Source organism: Poromitra crassiceps, assembly GCF_964638095.1.
Source record: "Poromitra crassiceps genome assembly, chromosome: 15".
Classification (NCBI taxonomy): Eukaryota; Metazoa; Chordata; class Actinopteri; order Beryciformes; family Melamphaidae; genus Poromitra; species Poromitra crassiceps.
The window spans coordinates 16,678,606-16,698,605 of NC_139634.1; the positions used below are offsets into that span (position 1 = coordinate 16,678,606).

Here is a 20,000-nt window from a genome sequence, read left to right on the forward strand (position 1 = left end):
GCCGCTGGCAAAACAGTGATGGTGGCTCCCGAAGCAACAGGCGGTAATGTTACCGTTAGTAATGTGACAGCCATAAGTGCAGTTATTGCAGAAATAGACTCGATAACAAGAACAAGAGTATGCACTAGTGGAGTTGTAGTGTTTGTTTATCCCATGTATGTAGCTGATTGGCTGAGGGAGTTTGTCTGTCAAGTACTGCCGCCCACTGCGGCTAGAAACACAATGTGAGGTTACATGATCAGTTGCTGTTGCTGGGGGGAAAACGCATCACTTCCTGAGTGCCGGAGGATTTTTCCCGCTGTCCGAGAACAGCCAATATAAAAGCTATCATGATGTGTGAGTATAGGTTGAATCAGTATTGTGTGATGTCATAAAAGTAACAATATGGAGGAGTAAGAGTAACAAGATGGAAACTTATTATTTTGTTGAAAATGTTGCAATTATTTAAATATTAAAGGATAAAAAGCATGACTCAGCAGCAGAACTGACTCTACAGAATGTGTCAACTGAAGCCGCTCTCAACGTGTGGCGATGTGTAGCTACAGGATGTGGCCAAGTAGAGTTCAGTAAACCGCGTGCTGAGCAGGTGATAACACAGTAGCCTATGGCTGGTTACTTCTAAAGTGATGATGGGGGATGATAAGATCTGATAAGACATTTTGAAGATTGCTTCAAGGTTCTGATTAGCCTTCTCGCATACACAACATCCTGAGGGCATACTGCTATCAGTAAGTTCTGTGGTTTTTTAGCCTGGTGTGTTTGCGTGTGTGTGTTTAATTACAAAGACATTCATTAAGCTGAGGCATTCTATACGGAAGCTGCAATGTTGACATGGAAGATGTGTGGCAGGGTGGAGTTTGGCAATAATGAGGGCAATTTACTATCTCCATGTGACCTGAGTGTGTGTGTGTGTGTGTGTGTGTGTGTGTGTGTGTGTGTGTGTGTGTGTGTGTGTGCATGCGTGTGTGTGTGTGTGTGTGTGTGTGTGTCACACACTCTGTACTGTTTATTCTTCTTCATGCTTTGTGGAGATTCCGCAGCTCGTTAGGACCACTGACTGTCAAAAACACAGACAGGGACACAGAGCCGTTACCAAGCAACCCGCCATCCCAGACCACTTCCCTCTTTCTCAATTCCCTCTCAATGTCGCTCTGTCCAGGACAAGCACAAAGACAAACAGGAAGACAGATGTGCACGCGCACACACACACACACACACACACACACACACACATGCACACACAAAATATATATACGGTAGCTATATAGATACTGTAGTTCTTGCCAGAGCAGAGGAAGTGAGTTAGACTCACTTCCACCCACTCACTCAATAAAGTATGGGCTCCACCTCGTTGCTCAATTGGGTTATGATATTAAGATAAATTAAGCTTGCATGTCTGATTGCATTAGATATTGCTCTGGTGGACACTGTGCACAGGAAGAAAAGCTGTTTTGGACATTTCTGGGCCTATAATATTACAATCTGAACCTACAGTATGAAATGATCATTCATGTAAGAGAGCATCCTCACCTGAATAGACAGCAAAACTAGAATAAACAAACAAAAAGTTGTGTTTCCTGCCCTGATTACAATAATATAAAGAAAGGAAGTCAAACACTCAAAAAGAGAAAGGAGAATTTTTGAGTGTATGACTTCCTTTCTTGATATTATTTGAGATGTTTTGCATCTGCACCTCTTTAACTTCTTTGGGCGTGCTTCTCTGCCCTGCTAACAACTCAATACAACTCCATCCCACTGATTTGACGATGATTTCCAATTATTTTAATCCCACTCAAACAGTGGCTTCCTGTATGTGGGAATTGTTGAAGCCGCTCCACATTTCACTGACTGTGTAAAGATATTCAAACACACTGCTTTACATAATTTATTCACCTTATGTAGCCCCGCCCACTTGACCCATTGTATCAGGACTTCCTGTTCAAAACGCCGGCTGTTTTACCTGCTCAAACTAGTCTGACTCACCTGGTCAAACCTAGTTTGACTCACATTATGAGTCAGACTAGGTTTATGAGTCACAGGAACTGTAAATACAATCGGAACTTCCGATTGTATTTTCACTTCCTGTAAAGGTGCGTTCACACCGACCTATTAAAGTTTTTCGCTGGCATTGAGTTTACATACAAAGTCAATGCAAACGAGCGATTGAGAGATTGGGAGAGATTGGGAGAAAAATCGCTGGGCGTCCGAGCGACAGAGACAGAGCGATAGGGCGAAAATTCGCTCGTCGCCCCGCCCGAGATGAAATATCCCAAGATGAAATTTCGCTGCATCAGTCGCTCGCTATTCAACGCTGATTGACTGCCGTGTGAGAGTGAGTCAAGGATCACACTGGCTTGGAACAAACCGCTGGTTTATTGTGTGGCAACAAACCGCATTGACAGCTGATTGACAGGCTGACAGCTGACATGAAGTGAAGTCTGTACTACCGGTATAGAGCTCGCGTTAGGAGCATGCTGATAGGCTTAGCTTGTAAACAACTACGGTGGCTCGTAGTGGACAAACATCATGACATTGCGGACCGTTATAGCCCCCAGATGTCCGTCAATTATTGTGCATGTTGACGAGCGATTTAAAGACAGCGACAGAGCGATTCCAAAGGGTTGAATCGAGCGACAGAGAGACAAATAAATATCTCGGTGTGAACACAGCTTTAGTCTCTCGAGCCAGTCTGTCTCTTCTACATAAGGTGAATACATGATTCCTCTCCTTAAGCGCCTGACACACCAAGGTGATGTCGGCCATGCTGTCTGGGCTGTCGCTGAGCGTCTGTCGCCCTACATTAGTCTTTGCGGTGTGTTCCGCACCGTTGACTCTAGTCGACCTTGTCGGCGCTTTTTTCGGCCAATTCTACATGTTGAATCTTCGGGCCGTCGGTGAGAGAAATCACTCTGATTGGCTGGTCAGCTGGTATTGAATCAGTGCATGAGAAGAGAGGGCACGCACAAAAGGTTCTTCTTATTTTTCAACTTCATCTCATCTGATCATTCCAATACACAAATTCCATGATAATGTGGCCTTCAGGAAAGCCCCTTGAGCCTGTCACTGCATGATATGACCCATTTAGAGCGGTTTCTCCTTATCAATCAGCTCCGCCTCTTCCTTTCTTCTTCCACAAGCTAAAGATTGGCTGACAACGCCAGTGCCAGATTCTCCATTAGAGGTACAGTAGCTACATTGTGAAACCATTTATAAAGTGGTGAGCGAGCATTCAATCAGGAGAGACTAGTGAATGGTGGTGATGGTGATGCCTCTCCTCCTGTGACTGATGAGACTCTTCAGACTGAAGAATCTGATGACTCTGATGGGTCTGCGAAGACTGGGAGGAGAGGGGGAGGTGGAGGGTGCGAGAAGCACAGCAGCCATGTGATTGGCTTACAATGGGGGGTGAAAAGCAATGTGATAGGCTTACAATGGAGGTGATGTGACGCTATGCTATTGGTTAAAAGAGACCAGGCAGCAAACAGCTGATTATTCAATTGAAGCCTGGAAGTTGCTTATTTTGAGCGTGTGAGCAGATCTGAAGGGGTGGTGAACTGAGGAAGAGTAAAGTGCAGATTATAGTCTTTCTGACTGAACCTCTGTTAGAACTTCATTAGTATGAAAATGGTGGGCAAACACTGCTTTCATGATGGTTTGTATATCCACAGTCGTAGGTCTCACGCAGGCGCAGAAAGTACATGCTAGTTGACCGCCGGCTGTAGTCTTTGCGGTGTAGTGCAACTTTTTGGCCCCGTCACAGGCGACGTGATGCGACGCAACAGTCGGCCTCCGTTGCCACTAGTCCTTTGAAGGTTGGTGTGTTCCAGGCCGGTTTCAGCTCTATGACGCAGAAGTACATGTGTAAAGCCTTCGTCATTGGGCTGAGAAAGAGCACCTTTTCCTGAGACAGTTCTCTCTAAAAAGACACATCTGGTTGATAAGACGGTCGCAGAACGAACACTTGGTATTTGGAGAATCTCACAAATCAGGCAGCGCGTCTCAGCTGAGTGGTAAAAAACCTCATTACTCATCTTGGGACTCCGGACACGTCTGGCATTGAGCCACGTTCCAACTTCTTTTCTGCCTCGCTGTCGTCTCAATACCGTCTCTTCACCGAGCCACTTACTGCATAATGGAAGGCCTAGATTGGGACAGAATGAATCCCATCCAGGCCATTTGCATCTTACTGGTCCTGAAAGATAGGAGGCAACAGGCACGGGAAGGAAGCTGTCGAGGAAACGCGCGCCTCCGGGGACACTTTGGGAGGTCGTTTAAGTTCAGCACATTACATTTCCTCTCTCTTAAGTCCAGCTACTGCACAGAAGCACAAATGCACCCACACACCGACGCACACACACTGCATGGAGCCTTGAAGCAGCGTCCACATGACCACAAACCGACTGCACAGATCTACATGCAACTGTCCCAGAAACATGAAACCGCATTGTCCTCTGAGAAAGCAGTAGAAAGAACTAGAGCAGCACTCCTCTAGACACCTTGTAGAGTAGCACTCCTCTAGACATCCTGTAGAGCAGCACTCCTCTAGACATCCTGTAGAGCAGCACTCCTCTAGACATCCTGTAGAGCAGCACCCCTCTAGACACCATGTAGAGCAGCACTCCTCTAGACATCCTGTAGAGCAGCACTCCTCTAGACATCCTGTAGAGCAGCACTCCTCTAGACACCCTGTAGAGCAGCACTCCTCTAGACATCCTGTAGAGCAGCACTCCTCTAGACATCCTGTAGAGCAGCACCCCTCTAGACACCCTGTAGAGCAGCACTCCTCTAGACATCCTGTAGAGCAGCACTCCTCTAGACACCCTGTAGAGCAGCACTCCTCTAGACATCCTGTAGAGCAGCACTCCTCTAGACACCCTGTAGAGCAGCACTCCTCTAGACATCCTGTAGAGCAGCACTCCTCTAGACATCCTGTAGAGCAGCACTCCTCTAGACACCCTGTAGAGCAGCACCCCTCTAGACACCCTGTAGAGCAGCACTCCTCTAGACATCCTGTAGAGCAGCACTCCTCTAGACACCCTGTAGAGCAGCACTCCTCTAGACATCCTGTAGAGCAGCACTCCTCTAGACACCCTGTAGAGCAGCACTCCTCTAGACATCCTGTAGAGCAGCACTCCTCTAGACACCCTGTAGAGCAGCACTCCTCTAGACATCCTGTAGAGCAGCACTCCTCTAGACATCCTGTAGAGCAGCACTCCTCTAGACATCCTGTAGAGCAGCACTCCTCTAGACATCCTGTAGAGCAGCACTCCTCTAGACATCCTGTAGAGCAGCACTCCTCTAGACATCCTGTAGAGCAGCACTCCTCTAGACACCCTGTAGAGCAGCACTCCTCTAGACATCCTGTAGAGCAGCACTCCTCTAGACATCCTGTAGAGCAGCACTCCTCTAGACACCCTGTAGAGCAGCACCCCTCTAGACATCCTGTAGAGCAGCACTCCTCTAGACATCCTGTAGAGCAGCACTCCTCTAGACATCCTGTAGAGCAGCACTCATCTAGACACCCTGTAGAGCAGCACTCCTCTAGACATCCTGTAGAGCAGCACTCCTCTAGACATCCTGTAGAGCAGCACTCCTCTAGACATCCTGTAGAGCAGCACTCCTCTAGACACCCGGTAGAGCAGCACTCCTCTAGACACCCTGTAGAGCAGCACTCCTCTAGACACCCTGTAGAGCAGCACCCCTCTAGACACCCTGTAGAGCAGCACTCCTCTAGACATCCTGTAGAGCAGCACTCCTCTAGACATCCTGTAGAGCAGCACTCCTCTAGACACCCTGTAGAGCAGCACTCCTCTAGACATCCTGTAGAGCAGCACTCCTCTAGACACCCTGTAGAGCAGCACTCCTCTAGACACCCTGTAGAGCAGCACTCCTCTAGACACCCTGTAGAGCAGCACCCCTCTAGACACCCTGTAGAGCAGCACTCCTCTAGACATCCTGGGCAAAACACAGCACTTAGCAGTCATTACCAAATCCATTACAGTCCTCAAAATCCATTACCAAGAAAGTGGTGTGTTGTCTCTGTCTCTGTGTGTGTGTGTGTGTGTGTGTGTGTGTGTGTGTGTGTGTGTGTGTGTGTGTGTGTGTGTGTGTGTGTGTGTGTGTGTGTGTGTGTGTGTGTGTGTGTGTGTGTGTGTGTGTGTGTGAGCACGCGCGCCCGTGCCCGTAGACACTCTTCATCGTTTCTCGTCTGGGACATCTAATGAAACGTTGAGTGAAACCAAACACAAATGGTGAATGTTGGTCAAAGTAGCAGTGGTTCCATGTCGCTGTTCCGACCTCTCGCTGTTCCGACCTCCCCTCTCCCAGCCCCCATGCCTAAACCTAACCTCTCCCAGACCCTAACCCAAAACCTAACCTCTCCCACCCCCACGCCTAAACCTAACCTCCCCCAGACCCTAACCCAAAACCTAACCTGTCCCACCCACCCCCCACGCCTAAACCTAAGGTCGGCATTGCGAGTGGTCGACATAGCGGGTGGACACCAGTAGCAGTGTGGTCGAGCCATATCCCTCCGTCTCGGCGATGATGCTGAGTGACTTTGCTCGTACGTTTGTGCTGCCAAAGCGTAATAGTAGCTGTGCATTGCTGAAGTGCAGATGCATTCGACTTAATCCCCGACACTTAATAAGTCAACGGGCCAAGCTCATGTATCTCCGTTGGCCTGAGCCTGATTGATAGCATTTTACCAAGAAAACCCATGTTTATGCAAAAATATACACAGGAAACGAATATGTTTACGCTCTCACACGCATACAGTGCACCCTAACATGGGAACAGGACCGCGTGCATGTAGCTAAAGGCAGATGGCAAGTGGCAGACTGTGCATGTGCAAGTAGCAAGCAGTAGGACACACACAGTATTTCTCTTGGGTCCCAGAGTTGAGGCTCCTCGCCGAAGCTCCCAAGGTTCTCTCAGTGCCTATAAGCTTCTACTGACCCAGACTGCATGTCCTTATGTGGACAGACCTCACCAGCTCATTGGACGCGAGCCTGGACTGCGTTCCTGCTGTTTGTTTGTGTGTGAGACAAAGAGAGAAAGTGACTGATGGTGAGTCAGACAGAGAGGTGCGCGACAGCAGATGGAACGTGTTTTCTCAGAGAGTGGCCGTGTCAAAAGGAAAACCCGGGCCGTCCCGTGCGGGTGAGAGCCGGGCTCCGGTACGTTGGAGGCAGCGGTATCAGTGTTTGCTCTAGATGAAGTTCAAAGCAGTGCGCTCCGTGATGCACGTCTGCGACAGAAATGTACAGAGTTTGGAAGATTAGGAGAGTTGAAAGATTAGAGATGGGGCTCTGTATTCAGTAGACGGTTTTAATTAAAGCCATATTTCTCTACTCGATTCTGTTCATTTGCACTTGGCACTTGGTCTTTGTGTCTCTCTCTCGGAGGTGACAAGTAAGTGGCTCTGGACCCTGGACGTCTGGCACACGTCCAGATATCCATTACAGAGGTGGAAAATAGACGAGCAAACAATACCCACCACCCATTGACGCAAGCACACGCTTGCACACTTATTTGCACACACACGTGCGTACGTACGTGCACGACAAACACACACACACACACACACACACACACACACACACACACACACACTCACTCACTCACACACACACACTCTCTTTCTCACTCACTCACACTTATCAGCTAGTTATCCTCATTCCACCATGCACACATTAACAGCCCACATGCCCACATGCCATTAATAAATGACTTGACAGAGAATAAATACAGTAACACTCTGTGCAAAGTCTATTTATAAAAGCAATTTAAAAAAAAAAGTTAAAATAAAATATGAGAATTATTTTATCTCAGGACTTTGGCTCTTAGACTTGGCTAGTACTATTGGGAGATTGTGTTACACCTCTGTTCTCTACCACACCATCCACTTTTGTTCCAATCACATTTGATAAAGCAGATTTCATCATTAACCCCAACCTCGTTGGTCCTGATTCATTTCCATTTGATACACAGCATGTTAGGATAACTTGTTATGATTTGGCGCTATATAAATCTAAAATTGATTGATTGATTGAATTGATACACAGAAGAATCTAACAGGATTCTTACAATGGTTTTCCACATGGATGTTGAATGTTGAGCGTATTTAATAATATTCCATTTAAACAAGACGTCCAGTAACTGTAGCTACAGTAGACTGCTGCCAAGCCACATTGCCACACGGTCACTGCTGCAGCTGGCTCTCAGTATCTTGTCCCTTGCTGAAGAAATAATGATGACCCCACAGCATGCATGCTCATCTGCCTTGGTTTATAGTTTTATTATAGTTTATTATGGCTCATCTTCACAGAGTCCAGAATGGCAGTGTTCTGAAAGTGGAAGAACGCCGCTGCTAGAATTCTAACTAGAACTAAGAAGTTTGATCATATAACTCCGGTCTTAATCTCCCTCCACTGGCTCCCAATTCAGGCCAGATCAGACTTTAAGGTGCTTCTGTTAACCTATAAATCCCTGCATGGGCTCGCACCTCCGTACTTATCTGAGCTAATCATTCCCTATGTTCCCACGCGTACTCTCCGCTCACAGGACGGTAATTATCTTACCGTCCCTAAAATTAAGAAAAAATCAGCAGGTAGCAGAGCATTCTCTTACCGTGCTCCACATCTCTGGAACCAGCTTCCTCTGTCAGTTAGGGAAGCTGGCTCCATTGAAATCTTCAAAACTAGACTCAAAACCCATTTATTCTCCCAATCATTTGGCTGTGCTTGATAGTTGTGTTTGATGATGTCATTCTTTAGAAATATTTATTAGCTCTTGAGTACATACAATCCTGAATTGCTGAGCGGGCTGTCTCAAGCCAGCAATATCATTATAAACTTATACTTGACCTAATTTAATAATATGGCATCATTTGACCCAGTAGCTTAGATACAAAATCTAATAGCTGGTGAAAAAAACTAGTCCTGAACTGCTGAGCGGGCAATCACAAGCCAGCAGTATCAGTATAAACTTAGACTTGACCTAATTTAGTTTTGTTTGTTGTAGGTCATGATTAAGGTTCGCTAAACAGGGCCGAATCATTGACAGTGGTGTTAGGTGGTACTTAGACCTGAATTAGCAGTATAGTATTAGTCATCCTAAAAAATAAAAAAATAAAATAAAATCCTAATAAATTTTGTTTGGACCTAATTCTATTGTTGTCTATAGAGTTAGTTCCACCTCTGCGCAGATTCCCCCGCTCTCTTCTCTCTCTCCCCCTCAGGTGTCCTTCATTGGCCTGACGTACACCCCCGCCGCTGCAGCCCTAGGTCCGGCCGTCATCGCCCTAGCCACCTGTCGTCACCCTAGGCCATCTACCCGCTACTCCATCTACTGTCTGACACCCCGGGCTCTTCACCACCACCGACCCCTATCCTCATCATCCTGGTCACCTGCCTGCCTAAGGGAAGGGGGGGACCCCCCCCCCCCCCCAGCCTCAACAACGCGGACTCATGGATTCCTCAGATCATCCTCATGGAACTCCCAATCTTGTTACCCTTTTTGTCACCTAGCTAATTAACTAGTATTCTCTAAACCTACGAACACTTAAAGACTGCATTTTCTATTTTTTTTTTGGACTCTACTTTTTAGATTTTCAACTCCCTTCCCTGATCTTAGGATAATTTAAAAATTACATTTTTATATCCCTTCTGTTGGACTCTTTTTTACATTTTCAATTTTCTGTTCTCTTGTACATTTTATTTCCATAATAAATCATTCACAGAGTTTCATTATCGGAAACTCTGTGCATGGTTTAGCCCGGCATCTCTCGGCCTGTCTCGGAGGGGAGTCCCCAGATGGGGGTCCGCTGCTGTGGCCTGGTGGGTGGGCCCGTCCCCCGCGTGGCCTGCTCTCACGCTCTCGGTCACTATGCTGGTGGCTGGGGGCTGGGGGGGCGGGTCGCGTGGGGGCTGGGTCCGCCTGGGCCGCAGCAATTGGCCCCTAGCACAACGACCTCACAAGGTTCCTCCTCAGCCAAGTCACTGGGGCAATCCATGCGGCGATCCATATGGTGGAAAGGTTTTCTTGCGTTCACTGGGGGTGAGGGGGTGCCGCTGTGTCCCGGCCTGGCCTTCCCTCCCACGCCATATGTGGGCGGGGGCCGGGTCGGGGGGCATCGGTGCTCTTCATCACTGGTCGAGGGCTGCCGGTTGGTTTAGAACAGCTTAGGTAGGCGATAGATTAGCTACAGCCTAAGGCTGACCTGTTAGTGTTCAGGCTAAAATCAGACTAGAGCAGGGTAGGATAGGCCAGATTAGGCTGTAGATTAGCTAGATACTATGTCCCAGTTAGCTCTGGTTAATGCTTAGAGTAGTCAGTTGTCTGATCTTCTCCCCCCCCCCTCTCTTTCCCCCTTTCCCCGCTTCTTCCCTTCTTCCCCCCTCTTGTTCTCCTCTCTTTCCATGCTCTTTCCTCCCCCACATCCCACCGCCCCCCCCTCCCTTCTCCTGCTCTCTCCTCATTCTCCCCCCCCCTCTGCTCCTTCTCCTCTTCTCCCCTATTTTCCTGAATCCCTGCCACTTCCTGCTCTCCCTTCTCTCACATTCCCCCTGCTCTCCTTCCCCTGCACCCTCCCACCTCTCCTTCTCTGCCTCTCTGTCCTCCCCCCTCTCTCACATTCCCCCTGCTCTCCTTCCCCTGCACCCTCCCACCTCTCCTTCTCTGTCCTCTCCTCCTCCACATTTCCCATTTTCCCCCCACCCTCGCCCTAATCCGGGCCCGTATCCTACTCCCTCCCTCCACCCTAGACCCTACCTCTACCCTCTGTCCTCCCCCCTCTCTCACATTCCCCCTGCTCTTCTTCCCCTGCTCTCCTTCCCCTGCACCTCTACTCTCTGTCCTCCCCCCTCTCTCACATTCCCCCTGCTCTCCTTCCCCTGCACCCTCCCACCTCTCCTTCTCTGTTCTCTCCTCCTCCACATTTCCCATTTTCTCCCCACCCTCGCCCTAATCCGGGCCCGTATCCTACTCCCTCCCTCCACCCTAGACCCTACCTCTACTCTACCTCCCCTGTACCCTTCCACCTCTCCTTCTCTGTTCTCTCCTCCTCTCTGTCCTCTCCCCTCTCTCACATTCCCACTGCTCTCCTTCCCCTGCGCCCTCCCACCTCTCCTTCTCTGTTCTCTCCTCCTCTCTGCCCTCTCCTCCCTCTCACATTCCCCCTGCTCTCCCTCCCCTGCACCCTCTCCTTCTCTGTTCTCTCCTCCTCCACATTTCCCATTTCTCCCCACCCTCGCCCTAATCCGGGCCCGTATCCTACTCCCTCCCCTCCCCCAACCCTAGACCCTACCCCTACCCTGGCTCTCCCTCCCCCGCACCCTCATCTCTCCTCCCCTGTTCTCTCCTCCTCCACATTTCCTATTTTCTCCCCACCTCCCCCCTCTCCTCCCTCCCTCCCTCCACCCTAGACCCTACCTCTACTCTACCTCCCCTGTACCCTTCCACCTCTCCTTCTCTGTTCTCTCCTCCTCTCTGTCCTCTCCCCTCTCTCACATTCCCACTGCTCTCCTTCCCCTGCGCCCTCCCACCTCTCCACATTTCCTATTTTCTCCCCACCTCCCCCCTCTCCTCCCTCCTCCCTCTCCCTCCCTCCTCCACTCTCCTGCTTTCTTCAAATGTTCAAATGTTATCTTTATTCTGTATATTCTTGTTACTGTGTGTTAGCTAGAATCAGCTAGACATACTTTCTGTGAAGCCCTCTGAGACATGCTTGTGAATTAGGGCTATATAAATAAACTTGACTTGACTTGACTTGACTTGACTTGACTTGAAGAGAGCTTTACTTCTTTTCATCAAAGATGTGCATCTTGAAATCGCTAGTTAGTTAGTGACATACAAGTGAGTTAGTTATATACAAGTTGCATTAGAAAAGCAACCAGCTAATTTCACACATCTTTATACAAAATCCAATGTCACGAGTGGGGCAGCTAAAAGAAGGTTGGCCCCTACAGTGAATTCTTTACCATCACAAATCATGCATGCAAGGCAAGAGTTTAGTTTAAAAAGATAAACCAGGGAATGCATGGAATTCTTTGCCATCACAAATCATGCAAGCAGGGAGTAAAGATCAAGGTGTAGCGGAGTTTGCTTGACAAACACAAGAAGGGAGAGAGAGAGAGAGAGGGGGGGGGGGGGGGGGGTATGTACCTACATATCACCCCAAATGGCATCTTGAGTATGTACAATATAAGAACCTTATTGTATCCTGACACATTTGCCTTTAAAGAGTTCTTGGTAGAATCACACAGATCAGATCTGTATTGTCCCTCTAGGCGACATACTGTCTTCAATAGCTCCTTTGTTCCAAAGACAGATTCTTAGTACATTTTTGTCAAACCAATAAGTGCTAAACAACAGTATTTGAACAGTTGTTCAAGTACAAGTACATTTGGAGATTAAAGTTCTTCATATGGTAATTGTTCACATTATCCTCTGAAGAATCATCCTCTTTTAGAGAATAGAGCAGCTCTCTTGTCTCACTGTTTGTTCTCAATCTGAATATAAGTTTATTATATGTTATATGCCTTGTGCCAACTACTTAACCTAGAGGTAAAAGCAATCGCCTACCACCACGGAGACCCGGGTTCAATTCCTGGCAGCGTTACTTCCACTTGGTCAGACATTCCTCCAGACACAAGTGACCATGTCTCCGGGTGGGAAGCTGGTGTGGTGTGAGTCCTGGTCGCTGCACTAGTGCCTCCTCTGGGCGGTCGGGGGGGGGGGCTGTTCAGAGGGGAGGGGAACTGGGGAGGATAGTGTGATCCGCACGTGCTACATCCTGCTGGTGAAACTCCTCACTGTCAGGTGAAGCACTGCAATATAGCATGTAACTGTAGGTGTGTTTCTTCTCTCTGTCCACTAGGTGTCACTGCGGCCATAGAAGATGGTGTTGGAGCCAGAACGATGAAATGGACCACTATGAATCAGCCACACAGAGAACGAGCTGTCCAGCAACCATCACAGACACGTCAGCAGCCACGCATAGCGCTGATATGCCACATGAACAAGTCTCTGTAGGCGCATTTGTCAACAGACATAAATGTTCAACTAACCTCTCACAAGACCCCCTCTGCAAACTTGGTCATGGATGTGTATGGGAATTCAACATGTGGTCAAGTCGCAGGATAGCTGAGAGCTAAGGAGGGTTCAAGTTAGCAAAAGCAAAGACTGCAGTCAAGTATACTTGGTAGGAAACTATTTTTATGTATATATATATTTTTTTTAAATAGAGCATTTCTGCCTTTATTGCAACAGAGGCAGAAAGAACTGCGGGAGAGAGAGACGGGGGTGACATGTGACAAAGGTCCCAGGTCGGAGTTGAACCAAGACATTGCAGTGACATGGTATGCACTTAAGCGAAACGAGCCACACAACTTCCCAAAGTGACTATAATTAATAACTTAATAACTTAATGTAACGTCGCCCCCAGTGAAGCTGCAGTGATGATGTCTTCAGGTGAGGTGGTGGTGGCCGTCTCCGTGTCCGTCCTCATCCTCCTGACCATTGGCGGCAATGTGTTGGTCTGCATGGCCGTCGGTGCCACACGACGCCTCCGCTGCCTCACCAACTGCTTCATCGTGTCCCTGGCCATCACCGACCTGCTCCTCGGCATCTTGGTGCTGCCTTTCTCCGCCCTCAACCTGCTCTCTGATGACTGGCCACTCGGCCCCACCTTCTGCAACCTCTACATCTGCATGGACGTCATGCTGTGCACCGCCTCCATCCTCACCCTGCTGGCCATCAGCGTGGACCGCTACCTGGCCGTGACCATGCCCCTGAGGTACGCCTCTCTGGTGCTGCCGTGGCGAGTCGCTGTTGTGATGGTGTCTGTGTGGATGGTGTCTCTAGCGGTGTCCTTCTTGCCCATCCAACTGGGATGGAACACTGCAGATGGGTCAGTGCAAAACCACGGCCCCGGGGATCCGGACACGGCATGTCGTTTCGAGCTGAACCAGTCCTACGTATTGACCGATTCTCTTCTCACCTTCTTCCTACCTCTGGTGGCCATGTGCTGGACTTACTTCCACATCCTCCGCATCGCGCGGGCTCAGGCCAAGCGCATCATCACCGCCCGGCCCGCTTGCACCACCGCCAGCTACAACTTCAGAAACGACCCCCGGCCCAGCATCATTGCACTTCCCACTGTGGTTCCCACACTCGCCGCGGTGGCTCTGAGGGAGCACAAAGCCACAATGACACTGGCGGCGGTGATAGGGGCGTTTGTGGTGTGCTGGCTGCCCTATTTCATCCTGTTTACAGTGATGGGACTGAAGCTGGAGTCAGACCCTGGACCGGCGTATTTTGTTGTGTTGTGGCTGGGTTACGCCAACTCAGCCCTCAACCCCGTTCTCTATGCAGCCCTCAACAGGGACTTCAGGTCGGCCTACGCCCGCCTGCTGTGCCAAGGTTACAATGGCTGGAGGAGCGGACAGCCATCTCCCATAGTAGTGCCAGGTAAAATTTGGAGGAGGTTGTGGCATCTTCACTTAGTCCAAGAATCACCATCATCTAAGAAGGAAGCGAGGTTGTTTTAAAATGACATATTCAACTCACTTTCTATTCTCCCTTTCCTGGTCTCCATCTCAGCCGGACAGCAGCTTACAGAGGTGACACTGCTGTGTGGCCACACACCTGCCACCTGCAGGGCAGGCTGGGAAGAGCAAGACCTCATGCTGCAGGAAATGAACAGCAGGGCTACTATCGAGCTTTCAAATGGAACCGCTACCACAGATGTCAATGGCAATCAAAGGTACATCCTCAGGAACCAGAAGCACATATTTCTGTTTGAAGCAGAGAAATGCCCTTCAACAGAATTATTGTATGCAGAGAGCTGAGCCAAAAACATGCGGTCCAGTGAGGTAACATCCAAAATTGTGGAAGAAATGATACAATACCATATTACAATTATACTGGTGTAACGGTAGTCAGCAGTTGTGTTGTGCAGTGAGTAAACTTACCCTGCTAGCCGGGCGCTTCTCGCTCATACTGAGCATTAGCGCCCGGCGAACGTCAACGCATTTCCCATCAAACAATCGTGCCGCTCTCACGTCTAGGTATAAAAACCAACCCTTACCTGAGCCAAACATGTGAAGTGAAGACGCTATCCGATGCCCAACATCCTCTTCTTTTAAATACATATAGTGGCCTCTTCCAAATTGTTGCAGAAAATCCACTTTTCTGTCTTTGAAAAACTGAAAATGTAGGTGCAATGCCATTCCAGAAGTGTGGGGAGCATTAGTGAGTATACAGTGAGTAAACAGTGAGTCGTTGTTCCGGGTTGCTCCAGATGAATGATTTTCGGTTTTTCAAAGACAGAAAAGTGAATTTTATGCAACAATTTGGAAGCGGCACCTATATATATTTAAAAGAAGAGGATGTTGGGCATCGGATAGCGTCTTCACTTCACGTGTTTGGCTCAGGTAACGGTTGGTTTTTACACCTAGACGTGAGAGCGGCACGATTGTTTGATATTGTTTGATGGGAAATGCGTTGACGTTCGCCGGGCGTTAATGCTCAGTATGAGCGAGAAGCGCCCGGCTAGCGGGGTAATGAGTAAACCACACTCCCTGATGCCTTAAGACAGGGGTTCCCAACCTTTTTTGTGCCGCGGATAGATAGATAGATAGATAGATAGATAGATAGATAGATAGATAGATAGATAGATAGATAGATAGATGGAAAAAAAAGTTGCAGACCGGTTGTCAATTTTTTTTTTTTTTTTTTTTTTTTTTTTTTTTTTTTAATAAACATAGGCTATAATATTATAGGCTGTGTGGTAGTTGAAACATAGTTTCAAGTTGACGTTTATTTATGTGTGTAGTTTGTAAAAAAAAAATTGTAAAAAATATATATATCTTTTTTCTTTTCTTTTTTGGACCGGGCTCGCGGCCCGGTACCAAATGCATTGTGGCCCGGTACCGGTCCGCGGCCCGGTGGTTGGGGACCACTGCCTTAAGAGATGCTCTAGTGACAGATGCTAGTGCCCATATGTGTTATCCTCCTTGCTAGATTGTCCGCGTGCATCCCATGCCGTAGGTTCGTGGTTCGATCCCCAGCTGCGGGGGGACTAAACAATGCAGGTTACACTTAGCCTGGTAAACCACGTGAACTCACATTTCATTTGGTTCTCCGTGACGGTCTGGCCCCGACGCCAGTGGGGGGGTTTAGCAGAAGCTGCAGATCGGAAGAGCCAATCAGCGACTCTGCTGTGATTGACAGCGCAAGTTGGCCAATCAGGAACGGCACTAGCACTGCACTAACAAAACAGTAATGGCCGCCTCCTTGCCTGATCGTCTCGAAGAGTCATGTCAGCATTTGTCTAGTTTAAACAGCCATAAAGTGCAGTTATTGCAGAAAGAGACTCAATAACAACAATTAAACAAGTACAGGAGTATCGCCGCAACCGCAGAGTTTCTCGGTGGAAAATATGTTTTTGCCATTCTCCCGAGTGGATTTGGGTTTGATTGGATCCGACGCTGATTGGCTGAAGGAGTTGTCTGTCAAGGCAACTACGCCCGCCCATGCTCCCGTCCCTGCTAAAATCCCCCCATGGCGTCGGGGCCAGACCGTCACGGAGAACCAAATGAAATGTGAGTTCACGTGACGGGTTGGTTTACCAGGCTAGGTTACACTGGGGCACACAGAAAAACAAACTTGTTTCATCAATCCATTAGGATGCTTGGATGTGCTACCGCAGTCATTTCTGAGTCGTATTGGACCACATGGATCTCTTTCACTCTATCTCTCTCTGTCTACACACACACACACACACACACACACACGCACACACACACACACACGCACACACGCACGCACGCACGCACACACACACACACACACACACTCCCTGAGCTCTCCTCTTATTCTATGTTACCAGGTCGTGCTGAACCTGTGCTGGCGAGGGGGATGCCGTGTGCACTGTTGTGGCAACCCAGAATCCATCCGCCTCAGTAACAAGAGCAATGGTGACAGACAGACAGATGGACGGACGGACAGAGATGTACAGCAGCCCCTCTATGCGGAAGCCCCTTTGTTTTGTGCTGCAGTAATACACGCCCCTGCAGTACACCATGTAAGTAGATAAGCATGGACATCGAAAGCAATAGTGGCATACCGGACAGGCCCATCGCCCCCACAGTCCATCTCTCGCCCCAAACAAATTAGTTGTGACCAGCAGATCCAATGTATGTCATTGTTGTTGCACATAACGACATATGGAAATACTATTAGGCCAAAAGTTTGCTTTCAGCACAGAGAAGATACATCACCCATTTTACAACCCTGTCATCCTTTGCATACACCTTGTGGACTGCATTCATCTGTTGCCAGATATTAGTTCCAACAAACGTTTTTTATTTCATGATTAGCAATATCTCATTGTGGATATAGCTAATAGCTCATCTCTGTAGCAAGAGCAACAGCTAATCCAGGTGACGTGAATGATCCTATGTAATTATAACCACCCAAAACCAAAAAGGACTACGTTATTGTTGTATGCATTAGATCTTCATAGCTTTCTTTCTTTCTTTCTTTCTTTCTTTGCAGTTGCAGATCTAAAGTGAATTGAATGAATGGATGGTGAGAGTTGATCCTCTTTCTCTGTATCTCTCTTTCTCTTAGCACTCACCCCATCCACAATTTAACGAAGCAAAAACAGGAGGAACTGGGCGTCAGCGTTCTCCACATCTCCTCAACAAGAAGCAGCTGCACAGACACAGCAGGCCTCTCTCCAACCAGGAGCCAGCTGATGCTTCTACGGCACGCAACGTTTAGCTGTCCAACAATCATCCCACTGCAACCATCACGCAGGGCGAGGATTGCGGCCCTGAAAGAACTGCTCTTGCAAAGCACTTTTAAAACTAACGGAGGACCGAGTGAGACTTCCAACCCAATCTCATAAGCTATTCTTTTTATCCTGACTCAAGAGTGCGCTCCAGTGGAGGCACAAAGAATCACAACTTAGACCTGGACAAGTTAAATGGATGCTTAATGGAGATCCAAAATGGATGTTTGGCTGAATCAAAAGCAACAGACGACTGCGAAGGGACACGGTGATAAAGGGATTAATATTACGCGTGTGACTTCATGTGGAATACGCTGAGATATGACGTGACATTTGATAGTGCAGCAGGTTGTGGGTCTGCTACTTCAAAGACTGCAGCAGCCTCCAGACTTTGCCTTTACTGTTGCTGAGGCAGTGGTGGCGCAACATAAATGATGTGGCCTATGTGTGTATTGTATCATAAACTCATCTAGGTGAGGACTGACAAATATGTATCTGCAAAATGAATACAAAACAAAACAACCGTAAGAATAAAGAGCAGTACAACTCACAGGATACAAGGATGTCACACCAATTGTCTGAGGCAATGAAGATGGTTCCAGCAAAGATAAGGATCGGCTATTATGTGTCAACGTCAATACAGAAGACATAGTAGGCTTGAAGGAATAGTACACTATTACAGTATACACTGGGCAGAAAAGATACTGGTCATGATTCTTAGCAAACATCCCCTCAAATGGTTGCCTTAAAACCTTTGCATACTACAAGCTGTGGCAATCAAGGAACGATGCAGTGAGAAGTCTGCATGTCAGATAGGACATTGTACACACAATTAAATCCATTAGATGAAAACACTCATTCCCGTCTTCATCACAAGCAGCAGAGTTCCATTGTTAAAAGAGAATTCTATGGATTTGCAGTGCTGCAGTAATACCATGTAGGCTTTTCACAGCCCGGGAATCTGGCGCCTGTAATAAGCCTGACACTTCTCAGACACTTGGTGTAACTTGTAGTGTGTCCTGTCTAACCAGAAGACAGTTACTATGGTTTCATTTCCTCCCGCCATGGTCTATCCATCGCTACACAAAATATAATTTGTCCCTTGGTAGTCTACTGATTCTGGTCACCTCTCTCTCTCTCTCTCTCTCTCTCTCTCTCTCTCTCATGGAGTGACCATTGACAGCTAAACCTACATGAAAACCATTCATCATTGCTTCTTTAACATCAGATTAATGTGGGGAAAATAGAACACATAAACTCTCCCTCTCTGTGTGTGTCACACACACACACACACACACACACACACACACACACACACACACAAACACTCGACTGACTCTGTATAAGCTATCAATCATACAGATTGTCATTATTCAACTCTGTCATCGACAACTCTCTCTCTCTCTCCCTCCTTGCACAGACACAGGGAGAGAATGGTGAATCATAAATCTTATGAATGCCATCTAAAGACTGCTCAGCGCTATGAGAAAGAGAGATGATGGATAGATGCGGGTGACTATGGCGAAAGGAAAGAAGATGGACAGAAGGTTGTAGCCAGCGACACAGAGGTCAAAAACTGCAGTTCAAGGGTCAAACGGATAGGAGGAGACACAATATGGCCGGGAAGGAAGGATAAAATAAAGGGGGGGTGTGAGGGGAAGGAGGGGGGAGTAAATGGTTTGAAGGGGAGGAGAGAGAGATAGGGAGGGGGGGGGAGGGGGGGGTGCTGCCACACTGAGGCTAAAGCCATAACTCATCTTTTATTAAAAATAATGAAAAAAACTTAATGAGTTAATAATATCTGGAGAAAGAGATAGAGAGTGAGACAGAGATGGAGGGAGGGACAGGGAGGGTGGAGGAGAGGAAGGAAGGAAGGAGCGAAGAAAGGAAATAAGGAGAGAGAGAGAAAAGGGGAGTGAACAGAAAACAGTGCGATGATGCAGCAGGGTCAATGCGGGCCTCTTTCACCGTTTGGACATATTCTGCTTTTCACAGTTCACACAATATCCATTAGACAGACATGGGCCAATCACGTCGCTCGCTCGCTCTGCCGACCCAAATCCCAGAGCCTGCCTGGTAATTAAAGGCACTTAACAACCAATTAACGGTGATGAGCTAAATTAGCGGGATATTGTCTCCTTTGACTAGGCTACTGCATTACCAAGCGTGTTGAAACAGAGATGAACAAACCTCGGTGCGC

The 20,000-nt window shown here is 48.0% G+C and overlaps 2 protein-coding genes across 2 annotated transcripts in view; one reads left to right on the forward strand and one right to left on the reverse strand.

Annotated features, from left to right (window-relative positions):
- The window catches only part of LOC310790427 (histone H3.2), a gene marked incomplete at its 3' end in the record, with an annotated part of 253,276 nt that overhangs the window by 33,602 nt on the left and 199,674 nt on the right, over positions 1-20,000 (reverse strand). The window lies entirely within an intron of this gene.
- On the forward strand, positions 13,464-18,071 carry hrh2a (histamine receptor H2a; the record flags this gene model as incomplete). Its single annotated transcript, XM_083651773.1, has 4 exons — positions 13,464-14,472; positions 14,605-14,767; positions 16,895-17,089; positions 17,638-18,071. 3 exons carry the CDS (start codon positions 13,464-13,466, stop codon positions 16,902-16,904), a joined length of 1,182 nt encoding a protein of 393 aa, XP_083507899.1. The 3' UTR covers positions 16,905-17,089; positions 17,638-18,071.